This window comes from Hylaeus anthracinus, unplaced genomic scaffold, assembly GCF_026225885.1.
Source record: "Hylaeus anthracinus isolate JK02 unplaced genomic scaffold, UHH_iyHylAnth1.0_haploid 11982, whole genome shotgun sequence".
Taxonomy (NCBI): Eukaryota; Metazoa; Arthropoda; class Insecta; order Hymenoptera; family Colletidae; genus Hylaeus; species Hylaeus anthracinus.
In genome coordinates, this window is record NW_026534330.1 from 267,194 (window position 1) to 280,527 (window position 13,334).

At 38.8% G+C, this 13,334-nt stretch overlaps 1 protein-coding gene across 5 annotated transcripts in view; it reads right to left on the minus strand.

The window, feature by feature from the left end:
• LOC128885947 (thyrotroph embryonic factor) overlaps nt 1-13,334 on the minus strand; it is a 62,785-nt gene that overhangs the window by 29,225 nt on the left and 20,226 nt on the right. For 2 of the 5 annotated variants that reach the window (XM_054140365.1, XM_054140363.1), the window contains exon 1: nt 12,389-13,013. The exons of 2 other annotated variants lie outside the window; for them this stretch is intronic. In XM_054140365.1, coding sequence (XP_053996340.1) covers nt 12,389-12,764 — 376 coding nt within the window. In that variant the 5' untranslated portion in view covers nt 12,765-13,013. Of the gene's footprint in view, nt 1-12,388; nt 13,014-13,334 lie in introns of those variants that run through there. One more of the 5 variants, XM_054140366.1, reaches the window with a different exon arrangement.

Here is a 13,334-nt window from a genome sequence, read left to right on the forward strand (position 1 = left end):
GAATTCGGGTCCCGGTCGAATTTCTCCTTTCGATGACGTGGAGAAACAGGAAAAAACGTCAAGGGTAGGAGAGAAGATGAAAAAGGGCGCCGAAAAGAGAAAGGAGAATTGCTTGTACACGTACATACCTACATACAAAACACTCGAGCATTTTTATATTTGGAACCGTGTAAAAACACATGACCGAACGCAACACACGATACACGATACACGATACACGATAAACGATCCTGTGCACGTCCTCGTTATTTCGGTGAAAGTGAAAGTTGCGTGGCGGGCAACTTCCTAGTCCGATCGTGTATCTTTGTTGGCGGGAAAACATACATAACGCATGGATCCGCGAAAATTATATTTGGAACGGAAATGAGACGGAACTATTATGAATGGAAAAATGAAAGAAAATGGAGGGTTGTGATGTAAATAGATATTACAAATATATTGGCTTGTCTCCGTGTCAGGAAGAACTGATTAAATAACAATTGAATAAGAACAATAAAGTATTAAAAAAAAGTTGCTTCTTTGGTTTACTTTCGGTTCTCTGGGATATCCTGGCTCTATTGAATTCAAAGCGTTCATGGAAGCAGACGGAATCATGAATTTGACAACAATGGCAATGAAAATCTTAGCGATTTCGAAGATAAACGACGTTATTGTCCGCAGTGCGAATATCAGCGACGTTATTCGAGAACGTATCGTTGATTTATAGCTCGACTCGTGGAAACTACTTTCTGATTAGGCGACTCGAATAGCGGCATTTTTATCGGCAATATCTTTTTGCGCACAATATTACATTTGAGAAAAACAGATGTTATCTATGCAACCATCCAACAGATACCCGCACTTGAACGGTTAAACGAATATAAACGAATATAAACGAATATAAACTCATTAAAAATAATAGCGTACAACAATTTTTCAATGTTTTATCTGCGTATCAACCACTCACCTTGTTAGGCCACCACCTCCATAATCACCGACATAATTGACAGTAAAATTATAAATTACGATCGCCGGCCGAATGTACCTTATATAAGTGTCACGAGAAAGTTCGCGGCGCGGCGCAGCGACAATTTTTGCGGCTCGGCCGTATTTCGCTTTCCAGAAAACGGCCGCCCGATCGAGCGACAAAAAGTCAAATAAAAACACGAGCCATTGGAAAAATCGTGCGAGCGAAAACTTCCTGTAACGTAAGAAACTTGAACCGGTTTTATCGTGGCGAACGTTAAAGGTGCATAGTTGATTATGACCACGGACTCCTTAAACGCCGCTAAAGGGCACCATTTCGACTCCTCGACGTACTCTTATCTATTGACCTTGTACTCGCAACGTTCAACCATGATGAGGAAAATAATAACAGCGTGGAACACTCAAAAACTTCAGACATTTGTTTAATATTGTCAAAGTTGTTATTTCAGTCGCAAATAATAACTTGTACCGTTCAAGTGGCACTACGTAAACGTATCTACAAAGAAATAAAAAATAAAGAGGAATTACCTCTATTGGTAGCATTTCTAATCGGGTTAGGAATAAATAGTTCGTAATAATAAAAAAAAGAGTGAAATAAGATGGACGCATCAAGTATGAATACACAGCGCAAACGCACTCACGAGTTGCACTCGGTTTCTACGATCAGCCAAGTGGGACTGCGGTTCATGCGAGCGCATGAGAAACACAGTTTCTTTCCTTTCGTCGCGTGGAAAGTGAAATTGACGGAGGACATTGCACTCGGAATTTACTTTTACACGTAACTCGCGTTACGGTGTCTTCAAACATACATAAGTAGATTTGCTTGCGAAAGGATGCTTCGCAGTACCATAACCTTCGTCACCCTATATCGTTTCGTACAATTTATATATTTCGATACATAAACGATATCCGTGCAATTATGTTTGCAGGTAACACCTTCGACGATGGGTTTTTAATGTTAGACAAATTTGATTCAAGTTACAGCGATTTATATATTAAAATCTAATTGAATTTCGGGATAAAGGTCTTTTTAAGTTTACAATTTTTACTTTTGAATAACGAAATGCGTTCATCTACGTTGGAATTTTGCCCAACTCTGTCCTCTACACGTGACTCGAGGAACTTTATCAGTTTGTGCAAATAAACACGTTTGGAAAAAAGGTGGAAATGTGTGTTATTTCGCTCATGGCCGAGCGCATTTTGATAGTAGTCCGTCTCTGTAACAGGTCAACATTATTTTAATGGGTAAATGATATTTTTGTACGCGATAAACGAAACGCAAATTGATAAGGACGACGTAGATTGCTGTTCGAAAACGTCAGAAAGACTAGGACAACGAGAAATATACAGCGTGTTACACCTAAACTAGACCACCTGAATATCTCTTCCAATTGCGACGATACAAACGATAGTTTAGTCTTTTGTAAAAAATTAAATGGTAACATCGAGTGCCGTGGTATTTGTAACTTTTAATTTTTGTCATACATTTGAAAATGTTCATCGGTATTCCAAAATACACAGAATTTCCTCTGTTCGGGGAATCCCAAGAACTTTGATTAAAAATCGATCAATCGTCCCCTTTTTGCTAGTTTCTTCTTTTTTTGCATTTTATAGAGTCGTTCGTGATTCGTTTCAAGTACAATTCCATCTCTGTACAATTATGTAGATGCAGCTTTTGAAATAACTGATTTAATTATTGCGCCAAGTGTGCTATTAAGCGTTATTAGCTGGAATTGATAATCCTATGGTAAAAAAAGATGCGTTTATCGGCAACGCTACAGCACTGAAGAGGTTACGTGTGATTACGTAATCGCCGAGACCTTGACATTAATTTCGTACAACGTATCTCAAGGTCACGACACAGGATCGATATTACACTAGGCTGAACTGGAAATATTTTTTGCAACTATTGTTAAAGGATTTTTTTTGAATGACAGCTGGTTACTGTTTCAAAGGATTAGTAAAATACTTGATTTTATATTTTGTACGAGAAGTTTATTTAATAAAAAGGTTCTATTTACAAATAAATAAAGGCTAACAATTTCGTCCGAATAATAAGCAATTTAATAATAAGCAGAAGAAAATTGGTGTTTCGACGTGGAGGATAGAACCCCGGTTCCTTTGTGATAATGAAACCAACAAAAAATTAAAAATTAGACGATAGATGTGTACGTTGTCGATAGTATTAGAAAAGCGAGTTGCAAGTTTATCGTCGAGGTCCTGGGGGAGGCCGAAGTTATCATTCAGTCGGGTCGTTTGATAACACGGCTGCCTATTTATGTCGACGGTGTTTCTATCAAAGTCAACACCGGCCCTAACCGATCCATCAAATTGATCCATCGAATCTTGTACTAATTGGCCTGCATTCGATGATTATACCGGCAAGGGAACATCGCCAACGCCAACAGCGAGAGATCGAATTTCGTGTAACTTGGTGCAAACATTAACCCTTTGACTGCGGGACGTTTCTTTCTGGAAATTTCAAGAGGCGTAGCGGTGTGAATTTTGAGAAAATAAAATTATAGTTTGATGACGTTTATAGTTAGATGTTTAGTTTGAAGAATAAAAATTGTAAACTTGAAAGACCCTTTTTTGAGATGTTGCGTTAAAAAGCTAAATGATGCCCCATCGAGGTAACAGCGGATAGAACCGATTCGTCGTGATTCGGTCGTGGAAGCGCTAGAACAGCGCTGTAGCGAACAGAAGATGTAGAGGGGGTCGGGGGTGGGGGAGCAGAAGAGGGGGATGTGAAACTTACGAAAAAGTAGAATAGCGTAAAATCTCCTGAGTAATCATTTTCCAACAATCGATGATGGGCTCGAAGAAAATCCAATTTCGCGAGTCGGCTTCCCTCGATGTACGGGACCGCACGTGGATGCACGCGTGCTGCAACGCTGTTTATACGTGCGATAGTCTTCTCTCTCTTTCTATATCACACACACACACACACACATACACCCCCACTCCACTCCATCATCCTGCACCTCTTTGGTTTACGTTTACACAAGCTGTGCTTGACGCGCAGCCTGAAATACACTATCCGTACAACCAATGATTAAGTCGATAAATAATTTGACATGTCTAAAGATGACCTTGTTAAGCAGCTTTCTTGTGAATGTCAATGAATATACATACATGTTGCTTGCACGACCTACGCTCTCTATGTTATTTAATTGCAAGAGATTATCGTTAGACTGCGTATGTTTAAACAAATGCAAATACGCATCGTAAGCGTCATCGTTATACATAGGCATTCTCATACATATATTCTGTATATTTATTCTGCCATTTATATACATGTATACGTATAAATTATTGTACAAGTATGTACAACATGATACGATATGGTAACGATGACATGTGCGACTGTAACTATACCCACGTTATTTATTTATACATAAACTTTTATATTTTATACGTATAACAGTATATAATAATTGTAATAGAAAATATATACAGTCAAACGCATAAGTATTGCTTCTACATCTATCGAAGAAATTTATCTAAATTAAATTAAAGACATTAAACCTGTTATTTAATTTAGTCAAATTTCTAACTGTATATCACGATTAAATGATATATCATAATACATGCATATAAGTAATAGAATAAGTATGGAATATATGGGTATGTGTAATACGACATGTGTGTCCATGTCCACACAACGTATCTATTTATACATATTTTTATATTTCGTATTATCATGTTGTACTGTAATTTGTACAACAATATTTATATATAATGCTTTTCGCCTATCTCGTGCGTATAAATATAAATATAAATATAAATATTCGCAAGTTTCGGTATCATACGTGAAAATTTTTTCCTCGTCGACGCAAGCGCATAATCTTTCGTAGGATAGCGTGCTCGCGACGTGTTCGTATGAAACTAGAAATAAACGAAACTATGGTTGTCGCGCGTTCCCCACCTCTTCTTCTCTGCGCAATAATTGTTGGTTGCGTTCCGCCGGGATGCACGCGTACCGACACAAAAGCACACGCACACCAACACGTGCGATCCGCCATCGGCCACACACAAACACGACTGCTCGTTGGTTATGCAGCGAAGCTCGATAATCCGAGGTAATGAATGTACGAGGAAATATGGACAATCGAACAGCGTGGATTACCAGCGATGCGTTCAAATTGTCACCGTTTCGCGTTCCATCTCCCGTTTCCGTGCTCCAACTACTTCGACAAGATTCACGATTTTTAACCACCTCGTATGTAAGATATCACGTGTGGTATTACGCGTTGAATACTCTTGTTGTTATGAAAAATATTCTCCAAAGTTAAAACGAAATTAAGTGAATATTTCTCTGTAAAGAAAAAAAAAAAAAAAGTATCAAGGAAAACATTGAATATTTGACCTCCTTAGGTAGTTTCCCCCTATAATACCAGTGTTAACAAACAAGCGATACCGGAAAAATAACCGTACCAAAGAAAGAATGTTCGAAGATACTTTCATTCTACGTGTGGAAAGTAAAACCAAAGGCCAGAAGAGGTCCCTTCTTTCTATAAGGCGATCTCGTTTAAAATTCTGTCTAGGTCTCCGCAAGCGAAAGCGGTGACCCTGAAACACGAAGCTTTAGCGCCGCGTTGGAATCGACGCGCGACGCGACGGACGTCGTATACATAGTATACGCGTCGAGCTCGAACCTTTGGCTCGTTTTATAGCCTCGCGAGTAACACGTGCAGCTCAAACGAAAGCACGTAACGCGAGTAGACGGGAGTATGCATATACGGTGGAGAGATACTGTGATTTCTTACGGCTTCGTTTAGGCTTGGAGATTAAAGCGTCGGCCTTCGGGAAGGTCGGGTGACGGTCAATGTGCCACGGTCTTCGGGAAACGCTAACTCGCTGCGACACGCTGTACTCGCTTCATCGGAAATACTGGTGCTTACAATTTTCATTCGGGGTTATTATGTTTGGGGGGGGGGAGACCGTATCTAGGATGATCCGGAAAAAAGAGCACGTTGACGATGAATAGGACGTACAAGATTTGCACATCGACGCTTGTTAAACGAGAAGCGTGTAGATGAAAAATAAATAAACTCTGGGACTAACAGTAGAGCGTTTTTATTTATCTCGGATATAAAATAAATTGTGTCATATACAAACCTATGTGTAACGCCGTATAATTTTCATTATTAAATTTTCATTATTATTATAAAAAAAGACAGAAACAAGTTAACAGAGGTCAAGATACCGATCGAGAGAATAGATGTGGGTCACGAAACAGAGAGCCAGAGAAAAGTGTTTGAAATCTAATTTCAGCTGGAGCAGAAATAAACGCTTACAAACATATTTCCACGTTCTCTCATTGGAACGTCTATCTATATTTTTGCGACCAGCGAGAAACTGGATTCTTGGTTCTAAAAATTTCGTGATTTTTCGAGGATTTTGTCAGAAAAGGTTACGACGGGTAGACTTGCGGATGCTTATGCAAATTCATATTTTTACAAATACAGCTACTGAATCGAAATGGAAAGAAAAGTGTATCTATGAGACACGATCAAAATGCATATCGTGAAAAGTACAAGAATGGCAGCGTTTTCCCAGTGGTAAAAAAAAATCTTTGTAGATAGCGAGTTGATTTTTGTGAAAGTGATAGCGTGGAACGCTTGCTTCGGAAGTGTGTAAAGTTTCAAGTCAAACGGTTCTTTTATTCCAGAGGTATTACGTCAACGACCTTGAAAAACGTGGGTTCGAAGTACGGCTTCAAACTTTAACTCGTGGCTTCGGAGTAGGTGCATCAAAAGATCGGTTCAAAATATTATAATTTTCCCAGTTATTCCAACTTTTTTTTACTATCAAACTAATGTCTATAGAAGCGATTTATATAAAAAACTAGCAGAAAGTTACATGGACACGGTCGTGTCTCCGACAAGATTACTTAATTTTTCTTTTCTTTTTCAGTCATTTAACGTCGCATCAACTACTAATTGGGTTATCAGCGACAACTGTAAGCTTTTAAAGTTTTTGGAGAAAATTAGTGACCAAGAGTCCTATGTATAAACTGTGAATATAAAAAAGTTTTTGATATTTTAAAAAAAATTGTTTTAACGAATATAAACATTTCTCTGAACCCGTTTTTGAGGGTGTATATTGTGAATGCCGTTCGCAGTTAAAGAATTAAGAATTAAGCAAGCCTCTGAATGTTCGTTAATCGTTAAAAAATGATTCGGGCGGTAGTTTTTCACAGTATCGGGGCCCTTGGACATGGAAAACGATCTGCGATTCCGCGAAGCTACAGATCGGGCAACCCGAACGATATCTTTCATGAATCGAGGTCACAGGTCGGCCTCCACTTTGCGTCATGGAGCTGCCGGCATTCTTGATATTAATTTCTAGCGACGTGCTCGACTGTGTTCGACTGTGCTCTCTTTTCTCGCACCTGAAGTTGCCTTCGAAACATGTTTCAAGAGATCCGTTAGTTTCCCAACAGGTCTCTTTTGCCATGACAAAGGAAAGATCGTCAAACACGTTCGGTCGCACGTGTAGTAATCAGACCTGAACACTTTTGAAATAATGTTATTTGAAATAACATTTCAAATAACATATTTTATTTTATAATTATTTGAAATAATTACGAGACTCATAATTATGAGTCTCCAATTTGGAAAGAGAAACGTTAGATAATTTTCGAAAAGAAAAGTGAAAGAAAAGTATTTCGAACAATCGAGTTGTTGATAAACAAAAGGTATCGACGAGTTTCGCGAGTTCCGACGTCCGTTCAAAACATGATTCAATAATCACAATGGTCACGGAAATGTCACAGAACTCTATTTATGGAACGTGTTTCACGAGAATGTAAAACAGAAGCGTCTTGTTCCGTCCAACTGCTACCGGGATTCGCGAAATTTCTATCATCATACGTATCACGATCAGAATTTCATGCGATGTAATTGAAATCTAGATAAGAAAGTACACTGATGTGCAAAAGTATAAGACCTTTACAAATTGTTGCGATACAGCGAAGCTTCACGTAACATCTTACGAACATTTATTAACATCACGTTGTTCCCTATCGAGAATAACTCCGAACGCGATGAAAGTAAATTTATTATTACTGCGTCTCGATTCCGACAAAAAAATGAACGTTGGGTGGGCTAATCATTTTGTCCCGGGGTGTACGTAACATCATTACCGTTTCCGATGAAAAAACTGTATATTTCGGGGAATGACACGATCCCCGGATTCGTCATTGTTGACGCGACAAAGTCAAAGTGCAGGACGGGCTGGTCCGCCCATCCCTAGCATTGTGCCCCTTCGAAGTGCTTTGATCCATTGTGTTCGACGACAATTTGACGAGCACGCCCGAACGCAGTTGCAACGAGCTCACGAGGTCGTTCAGCGTTTAGAAGAGCGACGTACGAAACTCTGTCGCGCTAAACGACTAGCTAAACGACGAGGAACGAGAATCGAACAACGTTCTCGCCCTCTGAACGAGGATCGAATAAACGTCATTTCCAGATGAAGAAATATGTAAGCTATACTAAACCCAAATTCAACATGTATGGTAATCCAAGTCATCTACATCGCCTATCGAAACATTGTAAAAACTGGCAACCAAGTCTTGTTGGTATTTACAGTGGTATACACTAATCTAGGCTGACGTTTATTTCTACATAGTCATTTTTAATGTTATAAACATTTCTGTACTGAACAAGATCCAAATAAAAGGTCGAAATCAGAATTATTTACTAATTAGAAATTACTTTTCGAACGATCCGATATATGGTCGAATAAAAAAAAAAAAAAAAAAAAAAAAAAGAAAGAAAAAAATATACATATCGAATTGAGTAACCTCCTCCTTTTCGAAGTCGGTTAAAAAGAGATTTATGACTAAAGAAACGTTTGGCTAAGAAATGAAAATGACGATTGTCTGAGTATCGAGGTATTTTTCACGCGAGTCGCCAAGTTTCCACGAATAAGGATGCTTGGCTAGTCTAGGAAAAGAGCAAGCAGGAAAGTCCAACCGCGTAAAAGGCGTTGTGAAAATGACGGTCATGCAATTGGCAACGATAGGCCAAGAGAGCATTCAGTCCACTGTTATTTTTAACACGTTAACTGCTGCGGGAAGCAAGCACGCGTCTTCTCACTCGTGTTTAATAGGCCTCGAAATATGATGTAGCATCGCGTGCTTATGCTTGTGTGTGTTTCTAGCCATTTGTACTTTATACTTGATTCAAAATTTGTTTCAACAACCGAATAATTACAAACGCAATTTTCCGAGGAAAATCTACGATTACTTTTTTTACAAGCTAAAGTTTTTATTGGCAAAAGATAAAACAAAGTTTGTATAATAGAGAGTCTTGTCACTATTCGCTAAGAACGTATTCTTCCGTCACTCGCTTTTCTTTGAAGAAAAGAGCAAGAGCAACCGAGAGCGAGCAATAGTCGTCTTAAAAGAAGATAGAGAGAAAGAGAGAGGAAATGGAAGACGTGGGAGGATGCAAATGTTAATAGCCTTGAGTCGATTCCGTCGCAAGTAGGATAGGTGCATAGGTGAATTCACACGTTCGCATACGGACACGTATGATTCATTCACGCTCCATGTTCAAACCCCGTTAACTCGGACCGTGGGCAATAAATAACTTTCAGCGATAGAGAACGCGGGCCAGCTCAACGCAAAATAAATAATCGCATAAATAATACCGTAGAGATTCCCCATCATTCGATACGTTAAATTTCTTGCAATTTTACTTGCTTACTTACAGCGAGTAACTTGAATATTTCGACACTTGACAATTTCCATTTTGCCATAATAGTAATACGTAGTACGATACTTAAGAGATTTCAAGTATGATAAATCCGTGGCATTAATTAGGGTATCTTTATCGAGAAAAGTTGTCAGAATAGCGGAGGAAAAATGAGAGACGCTATCACTGGAAACGAGACAGTAATCGTGAAACAGAAACGGCCACCTGTTGCTTAAATCTGGTTACCTATATTTTATCCACAACGATATTACACCATAATCCAGCTATCAATTCAGATTATACTTTGCAGGAAACTTTCTCCGTGACTTTTACCTTCCGACTATTTGTTATTCCGAATTATTACCTCGCTGAATTATTATTAGACTACGGATTGTTATGCATCTATAGGACATTCAGATGTGTACGAAACTACAAAATCCACACAGAATGCAATGATATAGAAAAATATTGAAAGTGAAGAATTGTAATTCACTACATTAATTCAGTACATTTATTTTTGCAGTAAAATGAAAGATTGAATTATAGTAAATATTCCAACACATTCCTTCTCAAAAGTTCGGAAACGTTTAAAAATATGACGGATATTATAGTTATGATCCACAGTGTAGTCGAAAGACTAGTCTTCTTTAAGTAAGTGAAATCAGAAACCAGAGTCTAAAACCATGCAAACAGATCAAACTGTAACCCCAGTGCATAGAGATCAAAGTAGTCACTTTGGATACTGACAATTTTCAATAGTCGTTGATTGTAAAATAGATCATCAACAAGGATCAGAGAATACGCACCTGACATCAACGTATACCAACGTATAAAGTCAAACTTAATCAAGGTTCATTCTTGCTCTTAACAGGAACGATGAGTCTGCGGTAGAAATCAGGTTTAAAGGATAGACCGCTGTATAAAGTCCCTGTCACAATTGTAAATGAGAAATTGAAATTTGTTTAAGGTGTTTGCTGCAAAATAGATCCTGGTCTGAATTATGGATCAAAGAATGTACACAAATTGTCAACGCAACAATGGTAAAACTAGATTGAATTAAGAATAAAAAATCATTAACTCTTGGTAAATAGTAGCTTCAGTTTACATTAGAGTTCTGACTGAAAGAGGGCAGACTACTCCTAGAAACTGGTTCCAACCGCAGACGTCAGACACAAATACCTCTTATGTATGTGATCAAGAAGCTGTTTTCAAAGCAAATGATCATTCGACTGAAGCATTTATTCATTTAATGTGCATTGTAGTATAGGAAACATATGGAGCAAGTATGAAAAATACATTTCATAAATCAAGATACAATGGCATGCAAACATTTTCTGACAGATACATTTTTCACTATATATTCTGAAAGTTACATTTTTCATCACAATACCTCAAAAACATGGGGTTTTAGCAAAACATAGTTGAAACAAAAGTTTTAATGTTCCGAGGGGTACAGAAGATATGGAGTTATCAATTCGACTATAGATATTCTGAGCATCCAATTGTTAACAGATATCTATTTCTCAAGCATACGTCAAAGGAAGGTTAATATTGTTCGTAAAGGTACGAAAATGCCTCTAAAGTAGATTCTCATCGTTCCTAACGAGTTTCGAAGAAAACTTGTTCCAAAGTAGATTATCAACATCCACACGAGGCAAAGGTACCTGTTTTTAGCGTAGATCACAAAGAAAATATCCTATCATTTACCGAGAAGCTTGATTGCGTTTGAAGAAGGTGCTTATTATCCTTAACGTACGTCTCTTACTTATGCAATAACCGCTGTTGAGACGATTTCAGAATGAAATTATACATATACAGTCCCATAAGTACTCCTATTCTTTGTGTCTATTAAACAAAATTTAAATCAACTAATAGGTTCGATGTTTTCAAATAAATTTTTCATTATAAATATATACACGTTCAAAGTTTATTCGTGTATATATTTATAACGGAAAATTTATTTGAAAACATCATGTCTATAATTTAATTTAAACAAATCTCCTCGATACGTAGACAGAACAAATACTTAGGGGATTGACTGGATATTCTCATCGACCACGTGAATCAGAAATATCTGTTCTCAATTTATGCTCCAAATAACGGTTCTTCTTATTTGTAGAGAGTCAATACTGCCTCTAACGTAAATTTTCATCAGCCTATTCATACGAGACATCTCTTAATAATTCGTTGATGTGAATACAATTGTTGTTTTAATAAGTGTTTGTATATTTTTGACAAGGTATAAAAATCGACTTTTAGCTGTGGTAACGTTAAGTCTTTCCATATTAGTTTTGTTCAATTGTTTTTCTGTCACGTTGAATATCATAGTACAATTATTTTTTTTATGAAAAACTGTTTCAAGCCACTGAAACCACAAAAATCAAAGTGTTCATATAATTTTGATATACAGCGTAGATATAAACACGATAAAAAAGTTCTTATAAAGTAGACACCAACTACAGCGAAGATAGTTGAAATCTTCGTAAACCTAGCGTTGACAGACCGAAAGAAACTTTTGAAACAATTTAAAGGAAAACCGTCGTTAAAAGTTGATTTTACAACCCCCGTCGGTTAGAGGCAATCATCCCTCGCGTCTCAAACAAAGCGTTGTAACATTTGCAGAGATACATATTTTTCCTTTTCTGTAAAGCAGCTATTCCTATCCTTAGCATACGTCTCGCCAAAAAGTCCCTTACATCTTAAGGAAAAGGTTGTACCGTTTGCAGAGACACGCCGTTTTTCCAGCAAAGTAGCTATTCCTTCTCCTATCCTTAGCGTACGTCTCGCAGAAAAATGCCTACCGTTTACGTAGACATGATGCTGCCTCCAGAGATGCTGGTACTGGCTCCATCGCGAGCTGGTGCTGTCGTCGTGGATAGGCGGAAGTGGTGCGTGCACCTGATGACCGTGCGAGGTGGGCGGTAACGGTGGCGGCGGTGGTTGTTGGGGTTGTTGCTGTAGCGCAGGCGCGACCACGATGTGCGGATGGGGAGGTTGCACCGGTTGTTGATGTTGTTGCTGATGATGCGCCGGGTGCAGCGTTACTGGTACCGGGGGTGGCGCCAATTGCTGATACTCCATAGCGCAGCTCATCGATTTCTTTCACGCGCACATTTAAGTCCCTCTTCTCCTCGTTTATCCCCCTCCGTCGCACCAAAATCCCTCGATATCACTTGTCTCTTATCGCACCAGACCCACCGCGAACGTCTTTTCACGCGAGAATGTTTATCGTCGCAGATCACAACCGACGGAGATCATAACCGAGGCTTCCCGGCCGCCGTTGTCTGCTTATCTCCGCATTCGCGCGAAACTCGATCGGATTCGAGGGCCAGTCGTCATTTGGAAAAACGCGAAAATTACCGGAAGGAGGAGGAGGAGGAGGAGGAGGAGGAGGAAGAGAGAGAGAGAGAGAGAGAGAGAGAGAGAGAGAGAGAGAGAGAGAGAGAGAGAGAGAAAGAGAGAGAGAGAGCGTATCCTGAATTAAAAACACGATCCTCTAAAGTATCCCTGGATTTTGTCCAAATTCGACAAGACTCGAATTTTTTGTTCGTTGGATCGTTCACCGCAGTTGTTCATGAAAATAAGCCTGGCTCGGATGTTCAGCCACGTGGTCGAGATTCGACTACCCTCTTGCGTGTAACGGAACGCGGATCCAGGCCCTCT